At 38.0% G+C, this 15,001-nt stretch overlaps 1 protein-coding gene across 1 annotated transcript in view; it reads right to left on the bottom strand.

Annotated features, from left to right (window-relative positions):
• CSMD3 (CUB and Sushi multiple domains 3) overlaps positions 1–15,001 on the bottom strand; it is a 1,491,512-nt gene that overhangs the window by 816,365 nt on the left and 660,146 nt on the right. Inside the window, exon 10 of the mRNA XM_010863441.1 lies at positions 7,450–7,574. Coding sequence (XP_010861743.1) covers positions 7,450–7,574 — 125 coding nt within the window. The remainder of the gene's footprint in view (positions 1–7,449; positions 7,575–15,001) is intronic.

Below are 15,001 nucleotides of genomic sequence, written 5' to 3'. Positions count from 1 at the left end.
GAACATCTGGAAGTTCATGGTTCATGTATTGCTGAAGCCTGGCTTGGAGAATTTTGAGCATTACTTTACTAGCGTGTGAGATGAGTGCGATTGTGCGGTAGTTTGAGCATTCTTTGGCATTGCCTTTCTTTGGGATTGGAATGAAAACTGACCTTTTCCAGTCCTGTGGCCACTCCTGAGTTTTCCAAATTTGCTGGCATATAGAGTGCAGCACTTTCACAGCATCATCTTCCAGGATTTGAAATAGCTCACCTGGAATTCCATCACCTCCACTAGCTTTGTTCGTAGTTTTGCTTCCTAAGGCCCACTTGATTTCACATTCCAGGATGTCTGGCTCTAAGTGAGTGATCATACCATCGTGATTATCTGGGTTGTGAAGCTCTTTTTTGTACAGTTCTTCTGTGTATTCTCGCCACCTCTTCTTAATATCTTCTGCTTCTGCTAGAACCATACCATTTCTGTCCTTTATCGAGCCCATCTTTGCATGAAATGTTCCCTTGGTATCTCTAATTTTCTTGAAGAGATCTCTAGTCTTTCCCATTCTGTTGTTTTCCTCTATTTCTTTGCATTGATCACTGAGGAAAGCTTTCTTAGCTCTTCTTGCTATTCTTTGGAACTCTGCATTCAGATGCTTATATCTATCCTTTTCTCCTTTGTTTTTCTCTTCTCTTCTTTTCACAGCTATTTGTAAGGCCTCCTCAGACTGCCTTTTTGCTTTTTTGCATTTCTTTTCCATGGGGATGGTCTTGATCCCTGTCTCCTATACAATGTCATGAACCTCTGTTCATGGTTCATCAGGCACTCTGTCTATCAGATCTAGTCCCTTAAATCTATTACTCACTTCCACGTAAAGGATCATCTGAGTTAAATTCACCATTCCTGTCCATTTTAGTTTACTGATTCCTAAGATGTTGATATTTAATCCTGTTATCTGCTTGACCATGTCCAATTCATCTTGACTCATGGATCTAACATTCTAAGTTTCTATACAATATTGTTCTTAATGGCATCAGACACATCCAAAACTGAGTGTCATTTCTGCTTTGGCCCAGCCACTTCATTTTTATATTTGTAACTGCCCTCCTTCCTTCATCAGTAGCATAGTGAACATCTTCTGATCTGGGACAGGGGGCTCATCTTCCAGTTTATATCTTTTGCCTTTTCATCTTGTTCATGGGGTTCCCCAGACAAGAGTACTGAAGTGCATAGCCATTTCATCCTCCACTGGACCAAATTCTGTCAGAACTCTTCACTATGATCTGTCCATCATGGACGGCCTTGCATGGCTTCACTCATGGCTTCACTGAGTTATGCAGGCCATTTTGCCATGACAAGGCTGTGATCCATGAAGGGGACAACTATCAGTACCTCTATCATTTGAGGCTTGTGTTTCATTCAGCTCATGCACTAAATGCTTTCATATAGTTTACCTCATTTTATACTCATACAAATTCTCAATTCCCTATGAAGTAGACACTGATTTACTATAATGCTCCTTTTACAGAAAATAAATCTGGTAATTATAAAGAAGGCAGATTACTTAAGTAGAAGGTCAGGGATTTAAACCGGCATAGTGTGATACCTGAATTCATATTCTTGATTATTTCATTTCACTGGTTTGCAGTATGAAGTTAAGAAATAGCATGTGGCCTTTGAACATTATTCATGTATAACAAAAGTAAGTTTTGGAAGGGATTAGAATACCAGCAATATGTATGATAAATTGTAGTCAAAATTAAAAAGCATGAGACAGATGTAGTAATGGAATTATGGAACAGTGACAGTGGTAGTAGAGGTTTAATGGTTCTTTCAGAGATACTTCAGATAAAGTGAAAGTGAAAAAGAAGTCACTCAGTTGTGTCCGACTCTTTGCAACCCCATGGACTGTAGCCCACCAGGCTCCTCCACCCATGGGATTCTCCAGGCAAGAGTACTGGAGTGGGTTGCCATTTCTTTCTCCAGAGGGTCTTCCGGATCCAGGGATCAAACCCGGGTCTCCAGCATTGTAGGCAGATGCTTTACCATCTGAGCCAATACCTCAGATAAGGAGTGACTAGATAAACTAGATTCACAAACCCAATTCCAGTGCATCTTGGGGGTGGAGCTTCCCCCACAACACAAGGCATGGAGACACCAGCCAGGTGTATTACAAGTCAACATAATTCTGACACTATCTTGGAGATAGTATCAGATTCCACAGTTTAATATTCAGTCTAGAAGACTGTCCCCAACTCCCCAGCAACCCTCCACTTCAGATGCCATTCTCAAGCCACATTGTTGCCTACGCTACTACCAATAAGCTACAAACTGGAGATTCCCACAACCTTCTTCTTGGACTTCAGATACCAATCACCAGACCATGTCTGTTACCTATACTTCTAATTGACTGACTATAAGTCAGAGATTTCCAAGATTATCCTATTTTGGGGTTTGATTAATTTGCTACAGCAGCTCACAGAACTCAGAGAAATATTTTACTTACTAGATTACTAATTGATTATGAAAAGAAGTAACTCAGGAATGGCTACACAAAATAAATGCACAAGGCAAGGCTTGGGAATGGTGTTTGAAACATTCACATCATCTCCAGGTATATTACTCTCCTCAAATCTCCAAGTGTTCACCAACTTAGAAGTTCTCTGAACCCTGTGCTTTTGTGGTTTTATGGAGGCTTCATTACATATACATGATTAATTAAATCACTGGCTATACATGACTGGTTTAATCTTCAGCCCCTCTCTTCTTCTTAGAGGTCAAGAGGTGAGACTATATGTTGAAATAGAAAATAATCACACGTTCTGCCCTTACGGTATTTCTTTGTTTTCAATGCCTGACTATCTCCAAACATGGAAATAATCTCCTTTCATCTGAATTTTGCAGAGGATTTTACCTCTCTTGTGCACAAAACAGTCTACTATGTATTAGTTTTGTGTTTATACCTTGCAAATCAATACAAAATAATAAAAAATTTACATACCTTGTATCTCATGTACTGTTTAATATGACATACCTACATTCTATATACCTACATACCTACATTCATTAATGTTTGTGGAATCCAAAATAATCAGTATGTTAATAAGTGAATAAACAAATAACTGGATGATTGATTGAATAAAGAAATTAAAAGCTGACTCCTCAGTTTTTACTCTACTTTTAAAAATATTTTCCCTCCCCCACTTTTGGCTTTCTTTTCTAATCTTGTCTTAATCACCTCTTCCATTACTCTCAAGAATAGACCACACCATTGTGACTTAACAGAAAAAAAAAAAAAAATCATTATTTGGGGCAAGCCAAATAAATATTGACTGAAAATTAGTCAAAAAAGTTTTTCCCAATCTATCAAGATTAACACTCTTAAATATTTCCTAGGTAACATTGCCAATTCTCAAATGATGTTTCTTTGAACAACATGAAAGTCTAAAATAAATTTTCTATATATGTTCCATTCACCACGTAAATCTTATTTGCATAAGTTCTTGCTTTTGGGTATCTATTGCATTTCCAACAAAGGAAAATTATTTCCATAACAGTATATTGTCAAATATCTCATATACATATTCCATTTAGGGAATAAAAATTATTTTCTGAGGTTGTGTAAAATATATTAATATTAATTTCTGAATTGTCCTTTTTCTTTTGATTCATAATTTGCAGTTTGTGTGAATTTAAATCGCTTTAAAAGCACAATTTCTTAATTGCTCAACCATGCAATACATAGACAGCAGCTATATTAATGACTTCTCAAAGGTGCAGTGCACTGATACTGTTATTTATGCTGCTATCTGGAAAAAAGCATATTTATTCTGTCCAAGCACCCATGAGACTTGAAAACTGTTCTTCATTCAGACTCACAGTGAATAGTCATTTTAAAACTTTAATTACTATTTCAGCATGTTTTCTCCATTACCGTTTCAACACTACAGCCAGTGACTTCTACCAGCAAATTTTTTTCCCAATAAACCATACACACATGTGCCCTGCATGCAATGAGTAAAGTTGTGTATAAATGATTAATATCTGTAGGAAATGTAATATTAAGATGAAATAATAATAATAAATGAATTTTGAACATACAAATATACCTTCCAACAATGACTGATGACTACTGAGTGAAAATATATATGTCTCTCTCTCTCTCTCTCTCTCTCTCTATATATATATATATACACACACACACACACACACACACACAGATGTTTGTGCATGTATATTTACATACATATAAATATATCAATAATGTATCTTAGAACCAAAGAAAATATGCATGTATTAATATTCAAGGGACATTTCTTGAGATTTAAGTCAATACAGAACTGTTCTTTCTACTACAGGGTTTGTAAAAGGTAACAAAATAATATAATACTAGTTTTGCCTTTGAGCAATTTACCATCATAATAAATATGAATCATTATTCTTATTGAAGTGAGAGTCTTGAATGAAAAAGATGGTTTATAGTATCAGTCTCACTCTAGGTAAACCTTAAATCCCATGATCTGGCTACAATTTCTGTTTCTATGTGAGACTTTGTTCCTGCATTAATCTTTTTCTTTAATCTGTCCTCTACTTTCCCATTCTTTCTTTCCATAAAAGAAATGCACACATCTAATTTATGTAAAACTGGTGTGTGGACACCACTACCTTGAAACCTCAATTTTCACTTTTGTCCCTTATAAGTATATCTTGAGTGGAGAATATCATAAGAAATCAACTTTAAACAACTTACTGTTCTTTCATTGTTGGGACATTGGTGAGAGTAATTACCACAATATTTATTTACTCAGTGTCCACTTTATAAAAAGCAAAGCAAGATATTTCATATCTCAAAGCCAAGAATAAGTTTGATTTTGTGGTGTCATTGTTATATTTCATAGACAGTGGCTTTCATGTAAACTTTACATTTTTTTATATTTCTTTAGCTGCTGTCATATTTAACATGTAAACCATTCTTAATTTTTTTCTTAAAACTTAAAAGCTTTTGTACAACAAAGGAAAACATAAACAAAACAAAAAGACAACCTATACATGGGAGAAAACATCTGCAAACAATGCAACCAGCAACAGATTAATATCTAAAATATGCAAATAGTTCATATAGCTCAATATCAAAAAGACAAACAACCCAACCAAAACATGGGCAGAAGATCTAAAAAGACATTTCACCAAAGAAGACATACAGATGACCAGCAGGCACATGAAAAATGCCCAACATCACTAATTATTAGAGAAATTCAAGTCAAAACTTCAGTAATGTATTACCTCATACCAGTCAGAACAGCCAAAATCTAAAAGTCTATAAATAATAAATGCTGGAGAGAATGTGGAGGAAAGAACCCCCACTACACTGTTGGTGACAATGTAAATTGCCATAGCCACTATGGAGAACAGTAGGACGCTGCCTTCAAAGGTATAAAAATAGAGTTGTCATATGATCCTAAAATCCTAGTTCTGGGCATCTATCTGGAGAAAAAAGAATTTTAACATGCATCCCAAAGTTCATAACAGGACTATTTACAATAGTCAGGACATGGAAGCAACCTAAGTGTCTACTGACAGATGAAAGGATAAAGAAATGTAATACATACATACAGTGGAATATTGCTCAGCCATAAAAAAGAATGAAATAATGTCATTTGCAGCAACATAGATGAACTAAGAGATTATCTTACTAAGTTAAGAAAATCAGACAAAGACAAACACTGTATTCCACATTTAAATGTGGAATCTAAAAGACAGATACAGATTAACTTATTTAGAAAACAGCAGTAGACTCACAGACAGAAAGCAAACAAATATAGTTATCAAAATGGGTCTGGGGAGAAAGATAAATTAGGAGTTGGGATTAAAATATATATACTACTGTATATAAAATAGATAACCAACAATGACCTACTGTATAGAACAGGGATTATACTCAATATCTTGTAACATTGTATAATGAAAGACAATGTAAAAAATAATAAATATTTATATGTATAACTGTACAATTTATTGTACACCTTAAACTAACACAGCATTGTAAATCAACCATATTTCAATAATTTTTTTAATGTTTTTTACCAACTTGTACAAATAAGCTTTTGTTTAGGATCATGTAACTTCCCTTAGGATCATATTTTATCTTATTTTCTCATTATCTCTGTTTCACATTATTATTACTTGAACCCAAGAAAAATCTAGGCTCTCTCTTCTTCTTACTTTGGGTTATCATTGCCAAGGGAATAGAATATAACTATTTGCTTCCATTTTACTATTTTCTATTCCCTCTTTAGTGATCTGAAATTGGACTTCTCTCCACAAACTATGTTATCATTCTTAAAGACTCTGTCATTTTTCAAACATTTGAGCTTGGGAGAGTGACTGGATATCTCTGTGTCTCACAACACTCATTTCTAAAATGGAGATAATAATGCTACTCCATTGGTTTGTTTAGAGGATTTAAATGAGTCAGAGTATATGCAGTGGTTAGCACAGTGCCTGATGCATAGTAAGTGCCTAAAAAATTAAGCCTATGATGAAATTGCCTATATAATTTCACTATTCAGTTTTTTTATACTTACTAAGAGCGTGACTTTTTTTTTTACTATCACAGACTTTAGTCTCATAGTCTCATCATCTTTAACTTCTTATCGCTTTCTCCTTCCATATCCAGCTACTTGTCAAATACTTTCTTTTTCCTCTTACAACAGCTCTCAAATCTATCTTTTCTCTAGTCATCAGAATCTGTCTGAGAGGACTCTAGAGGGTGGGGCAACTGAGTGAAAATGTTCCCTCAGGGAGAGGAAGTGCTAATGGAACTTTGAGTACTAAGACACTGAAATATGCAGAGATGCCATTTATTAAAAATTACAACAGCAACAAACAAGCAACAAGAGCACCAGTAAGCTAGAATCAGGTGTTCATTTTCAAATGTAGCTAAATAAAGTTTAGAATAAAAGGGCTTCATTTAATTTATATGAAAATAATTCTTATCTGCAGTTACTGGTAATATGAAAAGCCAGAGAACTCATTGATTTGTCTTAGTTTAAATTAACTAATCATAGAACAAGTGTTCCACCTGCACTGCCACTGACATCACGACTACTGTACACTTAAGCAATTAAAATGGCAAAGCATACAAATTAAGGTGCAATTATTGTTTAAAATTCCATATCTACATTAATGCCTCTACAGGGTAATAATTTTTAAAAAGGCAAAAAGAGTTATCATTGCTTGTATTACATATTTTAATGTTCCAATTTGCTACCATATGATTATTAGACTGCAAACTGCTTGGGATTTGACACAGTGGTTTGCCTATTACATATTTTTAATAATATTGTCAAATATATGAACTAAATGTTTCCTGCATTACAATTCAGTTTCAATTGAAATTTATATTCAATGGAATGAATTCACACTATTAAAATATGTTAGGAAAGTATTTTTATTTTAAAGACTCTTCCTTACCTTTACATACAGGCCTGTGATCACTCCAAGCAGCAAAAACTTCAGCTATCCGTTGGCAGGTGATGCTCTTAGCACCCTGTAGGACATAATCTTCATCACAAGAGAACTGCACAGTTGATCCAAGGCTAAAATAGAGCAAAGGATTAAAAAAACAGTATTAGAAGCATATAACATAACAATTAGGTTCCAGTTCTACTGGCAATATTGAGTAGGTGAAAAATGTCCCACAGTGACAAAAAATATTCTTTGGGGGAACCAAAATGTGAAAATATGACTTGTACAAATATATAATAAAAATCATAAATATGAATATACTGTAAATCAACAACATGCTGATATTGGTAGGAACTGTAGAAAGCTCTCATCAAGTTTAATTATCTTTTTATTAGTTGTAGAAGCCAAAGCTAAACTGACTAAATTTCCCATCTTAAGTAGTGGTAAATGTGAAGCAAAGAGTAGACTTCTAACCTTGAATTACAATGCTTGTGTTCATACCACATGACAGTACTTCTTTAGCAGATATTTACATAGGTATTTACTTGGACAGGTATTTGCCCATCCATGGATGTGTGTGTATATATATATATATTTTTTTTTTTTAAATAAACTGACCATGTATTTTCCCCCTAAAATCCTTAAACAGCAACTTACCAGTGGGAAAAAACAACAAATTCTATTTTCTTAAAATGGGTTAAATTCCTTCCAACAATAAGTCACTGGCAGCTTCTCCACCTCATCTCTAACACAATGCCACATGTCATCAGCACCTGTAGCAGCTGACAGTTTTTGCACATGCCATGCTGTTTTCTGTCTGCACCCTCTGTGCCTGGAAAACATTATCTGTACCCTCTCTCCCAGGCAGTGCCTGAACAGCTCCTGTTCAACTTCCTGAGCTTATCATGCAGGGGGATTTCGTGATCACATTTGCGTTGCTAAAAGAGATCTCTGGAACAGTGTGTAGGGCAGTTTAAAAGGAAGATTAATCAGAAAAAGGTAGGCCAGTAGAATCATAATTCAAGTAGTTTAGGTCAAGGGTTGGCAACGGTGTCCATCCTGCAGGCTAAACCTGGTCTACTGGCTATACACACGTATACATATATGCATGTATATACATATATACACACACATAAATATATACACACATAAATATATACACTGTATGTGTGTATATATATGTATATGTATGTGTATATATGTATGTATGTAAATATATTTGTGATATTTGTAAATATATATTTGTAATAATAAATATATAATAAAATATATGTGTATATATGTATATGGTATATATTATATATACATATATGTGTATGTATATATATAGTTCATATAAAGTAAAACATTTATCTTTAATACACATGCAGATTTATCAAAAATGTCCAAGTCCAGAGATATTGTATCCCTATAATTGGAGAAAACTATCCTTGGGTAGGGCTTCCCAGATGGTGCTAGTGGTAAAGAACTTGCCTGCCAATGAAGGAGACATAAGAAATGTGGGTTAGATTCCTGGGTTGGGAGGATCCCCTGGAGGAGAGCATGCAACCCACTCTAGTATTCTTGCCTGGAGAACCCCATGGACAGAGGAGCCTGGTAGGCTACAGACCATAGGGTCGCAAAGAGTCAGACACAACTGAAGCAACCTAGCTCGCATGCATTGGTTAAAATTCTCGGTCATGGCTACTTAAATTGCTTATAATTCTGGAGAAGGAAATGGCAGTTATGTACTCAACTCTTATATATGACACATTTATTGTATTCCAGGGACAAAAAAGAATGTAATGTGATCAAAAAAGAATGTAATGTGATTACAGTACACAAATTAAGAGGATACGGGTATGAAATGAAGTTAAGGAAGAAAAAAAAGAGACTGAGGGCAGATCATTTATAAATCAGTACATCATAGTAAGAGTTGTAACTTTTACTCTGGGAGAATGGAGGAGTAGTTATAAGACTATGAACCAAAGGAATGGCATTATGACATTTAATGTTTTAAAGTGACCAAATTATCTCTGGTTGAAGAATAAATGTTAAGAAGAAAAAGGCAGAAGTAGGAATTTGATTACAGCATGTTGAAGTAATCATGTTTCTCAGGGAGATGATATGGTGTGATCTATACTAGGGAGGTTCAATTAAGTTCAGTTCAGTCGGTCTGTCATGTTTGACTCTTTGTGACCCCATGAACTGCAGCATGCCAGGCCTCCCTGTCCATCACCAACTGCCAGAGTTTACACAAACTCATGTCCACTGAGTCGGTGATGCCATCCAACTGTCGTCACCTTCTCTTCCCACCTTCAATCTTATCCCAGCATCAGGGTATGCTCAAATGAGTCAGTTCTTTGCATCAGGTGGCCAAAGTATTGGAGTTTCAGCTTTAGCATCAGTCCTTCCAATGAATATTCAGGACTGATTTCCTTTAGGATGGACCAGTTGGATCTCCTTGCAGGCCAAGGGACTCTCAAGAGTCTTCTCCAACCCACAGTCCAAAAGCATCAATTTTTCAGCGCTCAGCTTTCTTTATAGTTCAACTTTCACATCCATACATCACTACTGGAAAAACCATAGCTTTGACTAGATGGACTTTGTTGGCAAAATAATGTCCCTGCTTTTTAATATGTTGTTTAGGTTGGTCTGGGAGCGGTGGCTGCGCAGGCGCAGGAGGGCCTAGAGGAGCCACTCCTCGTTCAAGGTCAGGAGGGATGGCAGTGAGGAGATACCCTCGTCCAAGGTAAGAAGCAGCGGCTGCGCTTTGCTGGAGCAGCCATGAAGAGATACCCCATGTCCAAGGTAAGAGAAACCCAAGTAAGACAGTAGGTGTTGCAAGAAGGCATCAGAGGGTAGACAAACTGAAACCATAATCACAGAAAACTAGTCAATCTAATCACACTAGGACCATAGCCTTGTCTAACTTAATGAAACTAAGCCATGTCATGTGGGGCCAACCAAGACAGGCGGGTCATGGTGGAGAGGTATGAGAGAATGTGGTCCACTGGACAAGAGAATGGCAAACCACTTCAGTATTCTTGCCTTGAGAACCCCATGAACAGTATGAAAAGGCAAAATGATAGGATACTGAAAGAGGAACTCCCCAGGTCAGTAGGTGCCCAATAGCTACTGGAGATCAGTGGAGAAATAACTCCAGAAAGAATGAAGGGATGGAGCCAAAGCAAAAACAATTCCCAGTTGTGGATGTGACTGGTGATAGAAGCAAGGTCCAATGCTGTAAGGAACAACACTGCATCAGTTCAGTTCAGTTCAGTGTTCGGTCATGTTCGACTCTTTGCGACCCCATGAACTGCAGATCGCCAGGCCTCCTTGTCCATCACCAACTCCCAGAGTTCAGCCAGACTCACTTCCATCGAGTCAGTGATGCCATCCAGCCATCTCATCCTCTGTCATCCCCTTCTCCTCCTGCCCCCAATCCCTCCCAGCATCGGACTCTTTTCCAATGAGTCAACTCTTTGCATGAGGTGGCCAAAGTACTAGAGTTTCAGCTCTAGCATCATTCCTTCCACAGAAATCCCAGGGCTGATCTCCTTCAGAATGGACTGGTTGGATCTCCTTGCAGTCCAAGGGACTCTCAAGAGTCTTCTCCAACACCACAGTTCAAAAGCATCAATTCTTCGGTGCTCAGCTTCTTCACAGTCCAACTCTCACATCAATACATGACCACGGGAAAAACCATAGCCTTGACTAGACGGACCTTTGTTGGCAAAGTATTATCTCTGCTTTTGAATATGCTATCTAGGTTGGTCATAACTTGCCTTCCAAGGAGTAAGCGTCTTTTAATTTCATGGCTGCATTCACCATCTTCAGTGATTTTGGAGCCAAGAAAAATAAAGTCTGATACTGTTTCCACTGTTTCCCCATCTATTTCCCATGAAGGGATGGGGCCAGATGCCATGATCTTCGTTTTCTGAATGTTGAGCTTTAAGCCAACTTTTTCACTTTCCTCTTTTACTTTCATCAAGAGGCTTTTGAGTTCCTCTTCACTTTCTGCCATAAGGGTGGTGTCATCTGCATATCTGAGGTTATTGATATTTCTCTTGGCAATCTTGATTCCACCTTGTGCTTCTTCCAGTCCAGCGTTTCTCGTGATGCACACTGCATAGAAGTTAAATAAGCAGGGTGACAATATACAGCCTTGACATACTCCTTTTCCTATTTGGAACCAGTCTGTTGTTCCATGTCCAGTTCTAACTGTTGCTTCCTGACCTGCATACAGATTTCTCAAGAGGCAGGTCAGGTGGTCTGGTATTCCCATCTCTTGAAGAATTTCCCACAGTTTATTGTGATCCATAGAGTCAAAGGCTTTGGCATAGTCAATAAACCAGAAATAGATGTTTTTCTGGAACTCTATTGCTTTTTCATTGATCCAGCAGATGTTGGCAATTTGATCTCTGGTTCCTCTGCCTTTTCTAAAACCATCTTGAACATCTGGAAGTTCACGGTTCACGTATTGCTGAAGCCTGGCTTGGAGAATTTTGAGCATTATTTACTAGCATGTGAGATGAATGCAATCGTGCGGTAGTTTGAGCATTCTTTGGCATTGCCTTTCTTTGGGATTGGAATGAAAACTGACCTTTTCCAGTCCTGTGGCCACTGCTGAGTTTTCCAAATTTGCTGGCATATTGAGTGCAGCACTTTCACAGCATCATCTTTCAGGATTTGAAATAGCTCAATTGGAATTCCATCACCTCCACTAGCATTGTTCATAGAGATGCTTTCTAAGGCCCACATAGGAACCTGGAATGTTAGGTCCATGAATCAAGGCAAACTGGAAGTGGTCAAACGGGAGATGGCAAGGGTGAACGTCAACATTCTAGGAATCAGCGAAGTAAAATGGACTGGAATGGGTGATATTAACTCATATGACCATTATTTCTACTACAGTGGGCAGGAATCCCTTAGAAGAAATGAAGTAGCCATCATGGTCAAAAAAAGAGTCCTAAATGCAGTACTTTGACGCAATCTCAAAAACGACAGAATGATCTCTGTTCATTTCCAAGGCAAGCCATTCAATATCACAGTAATCCAAGTCTATGCCCCAACCAGTAACGCTGAAGAAGCTGAAGTTGAATGCTTCTATGAAGACCTACATGACCTTTTAGAACACCCAAAAAGGTGTCCTTTTCATTATAGGGGACTGGAATGCAAAAGTAGGAAGTCAAGAAACACCTGGGGTAACAGGCAAATTTGGCCTTGGAATTCGGAATGAAGCAGGGCAAAGGCTAATAGATATTTGCTAAGAGAACACACTGGTCATAGCAAACACCCTTTTCCAACAACACAAGAGAAGAATACACTACACATGGACATGACCAGATGGTCAACACCAAAATCAGGTTGATTATATTCTTTGCAGCCAAAGATGGAGAAGCTCTATACAGTCAGCAAAAACAAGACTGGGAGTTGACTGTGGCTCAGATCATGAACTCCTTATTGCCAAATTCTGACTGAAATTGAAGAAAGTAGGGAAAACCACTAGACCATTCAGATATGACTGGAATCAAATCCCCTATAATTATACAGTGGAAGTGAGAAATAGTTTTAAGGGACTAGATCTGATAGATAGAGTGCCTGATGAACCATGGACTGAGGTTCGTGACACTGTACAGGAGACAGGGATCAAGACCATCCCCATGAAAAAGAAATGCAAAAAAGCAAAATGGCTGTCTTGGGAGGCCTTACAAATAGCCATGAAAAGAAAAGAAGCTTATAAAAGCAAAGGAGAAAAGGAAAGATATACCCATTTGAATGCAGAGTTCCCAAGAATAGCAAGGAGAGATAAGAAAGCCTTCCTCAGCAATCAATGCAAATAAATAGAGGAAAACAACAGAATGGGAAAGATTAGAGATCTCTTCAGGAAAATTAGAGATATCAAGGGAACATTTGATGCAAAGATGGGCTCAATAAAGGACAGAAATGGTACGGACCTAACAGAAGCAGAAGATATTAAGAAGAGGTGGCAAGAATACACAGAAGAACTGTACAAAAAAGATCTTCAAGACCCAGATAATCACGATGGTGTGATCACTCACTTAGAGCCAGACATCCTGGAATGTGAAGTTAAGTGGGCCTTAGAAAGCATCACTATGAACAAAGCTAGTGGAGGTGATGGTTTTCCAGTTGAGCTATTTCAAATCCTGAGAGATGATGCTATGAAAGTGCTGCACTCAATATGCCAGCAAATTTGGAAAACTCAGCAGTGGCCACAGGACTGGAAAAGGTCAGTTTTCATTCCAATCCCAAAGAAAGGCAATGCCAAAGAATGCTCAAACTACCGCACAATCGCACTCATCTCACACGCTAGTAAAGTAATGCTCAAAATTCTGCAAGCCAGGCTTCAGCAATACATGAACCGTGAACTTCCAGATGTTCAAGCTGGTTTTAGAAAAGGTAGAGGAACCAGAGATCAAATTGCCAACATCTGCTGGATCACTGAAAAAGCAAAAGAGTTCCAGAAAAACATCTATTTCTGCTCTATTGACTATGCCAAAGCCTTTGTGTGGATCACAATAAACCATGGGAAATTCTTCAAGAGATGTGAATACCAGACCACCTGACCTGCCTCTTGAGAAATCTGTATGCAGGTCAGGAAGCAACAGTTAGAACTGGACATGGAACAACAGACTGGTTCCAAATAGGAAAAGGAGTATGTCAAGCCTGTATATTGTCACCCTAGAGTACATCATGAGAAACGCTGGGCTGGAAGAAGCACAAGCTGGAATCAAGATTGCTGGGAGAAGTATCAATAACCTCAGATATGCAGATGACACCACCCTTATGGCAGAAAGTGGAGAGGAACCAAAAATCCTCTTGATGAAAGTGAAAGAGGAGAGTGAAAAAGTTGGCTTAAAGCTCAACATTCAGAAAACTAAGATCATGGCATCTGGTCCCATCACTTCATGGGAAATAGATGGGGAAACAGTGGAAACAGTGTCAGACTTTACTTTTTGGGGCTCCAAAATCACTGCAGATGGTGATTTCAGTCATGAAATTAAAAGACGCTTACTCCTTGGAAGGCAAGTTATGACCAACCTAGATAGCTATTGAAAAGTAGAGGCATTACTTTGGCAACAAAGGTCCGTCTAGTCAAGGCTATGGCTTTTCCAGTGGTCATGTATGGATGTGAGAGTTGGACTGTGAAGAAAGCTGAGCGCCGAAGAACTGATGCTTTTGAACTATGGTGTTGGAGAAAACTCTTGAGAGTCCCTTGGACTGCAAGGAGATCCAACCAGTCCATCCTAAAGGAAATCAGCCCTAGGTGTTCTTTGGAAGGAATGATGCTAGAGCTGAAACTCCAGTACTTTGGCCACCTCATGCGAAGAGTTGACTCATTGGAAAAGACTCTCATGCTGGGAGGGATTAGGGGCAGGAGGAAAAATAGGACGACACAGGATGAGATGGCTGGATGGCATCACCGACTCGATGGACATGAGTTTGAGTTATCTTTGGGAGTTGGTGATAGACAGGGAGGCCTGGCATGCTGTGATACATGGGGTCACAAAGAGTCGGACATTTAGAGACTTAACTGAACTGAACTGAACTGAGG

The sequence above is a fragment of the Bison bison genome, unplaced genomic scaffold, assembly GCF_000754665.1.
Source record: "Bison bison bison isolate TAMUID 2011002044 unplaced genomic scaffold, Bison_UMD1.0 scf7180017864491, whole genome shotgun sequence".
In the NCBI taxonomy this organism is placed as follows: domain Eukaryota; kingdom Metazoa; phylum Chordata; class Mammalia; order Artiodactyla; family Bovidae; genus Bison; species Bison bison.
This window is presented reverse-complemented; position numbering and strand designations above follow the sequence as displayed.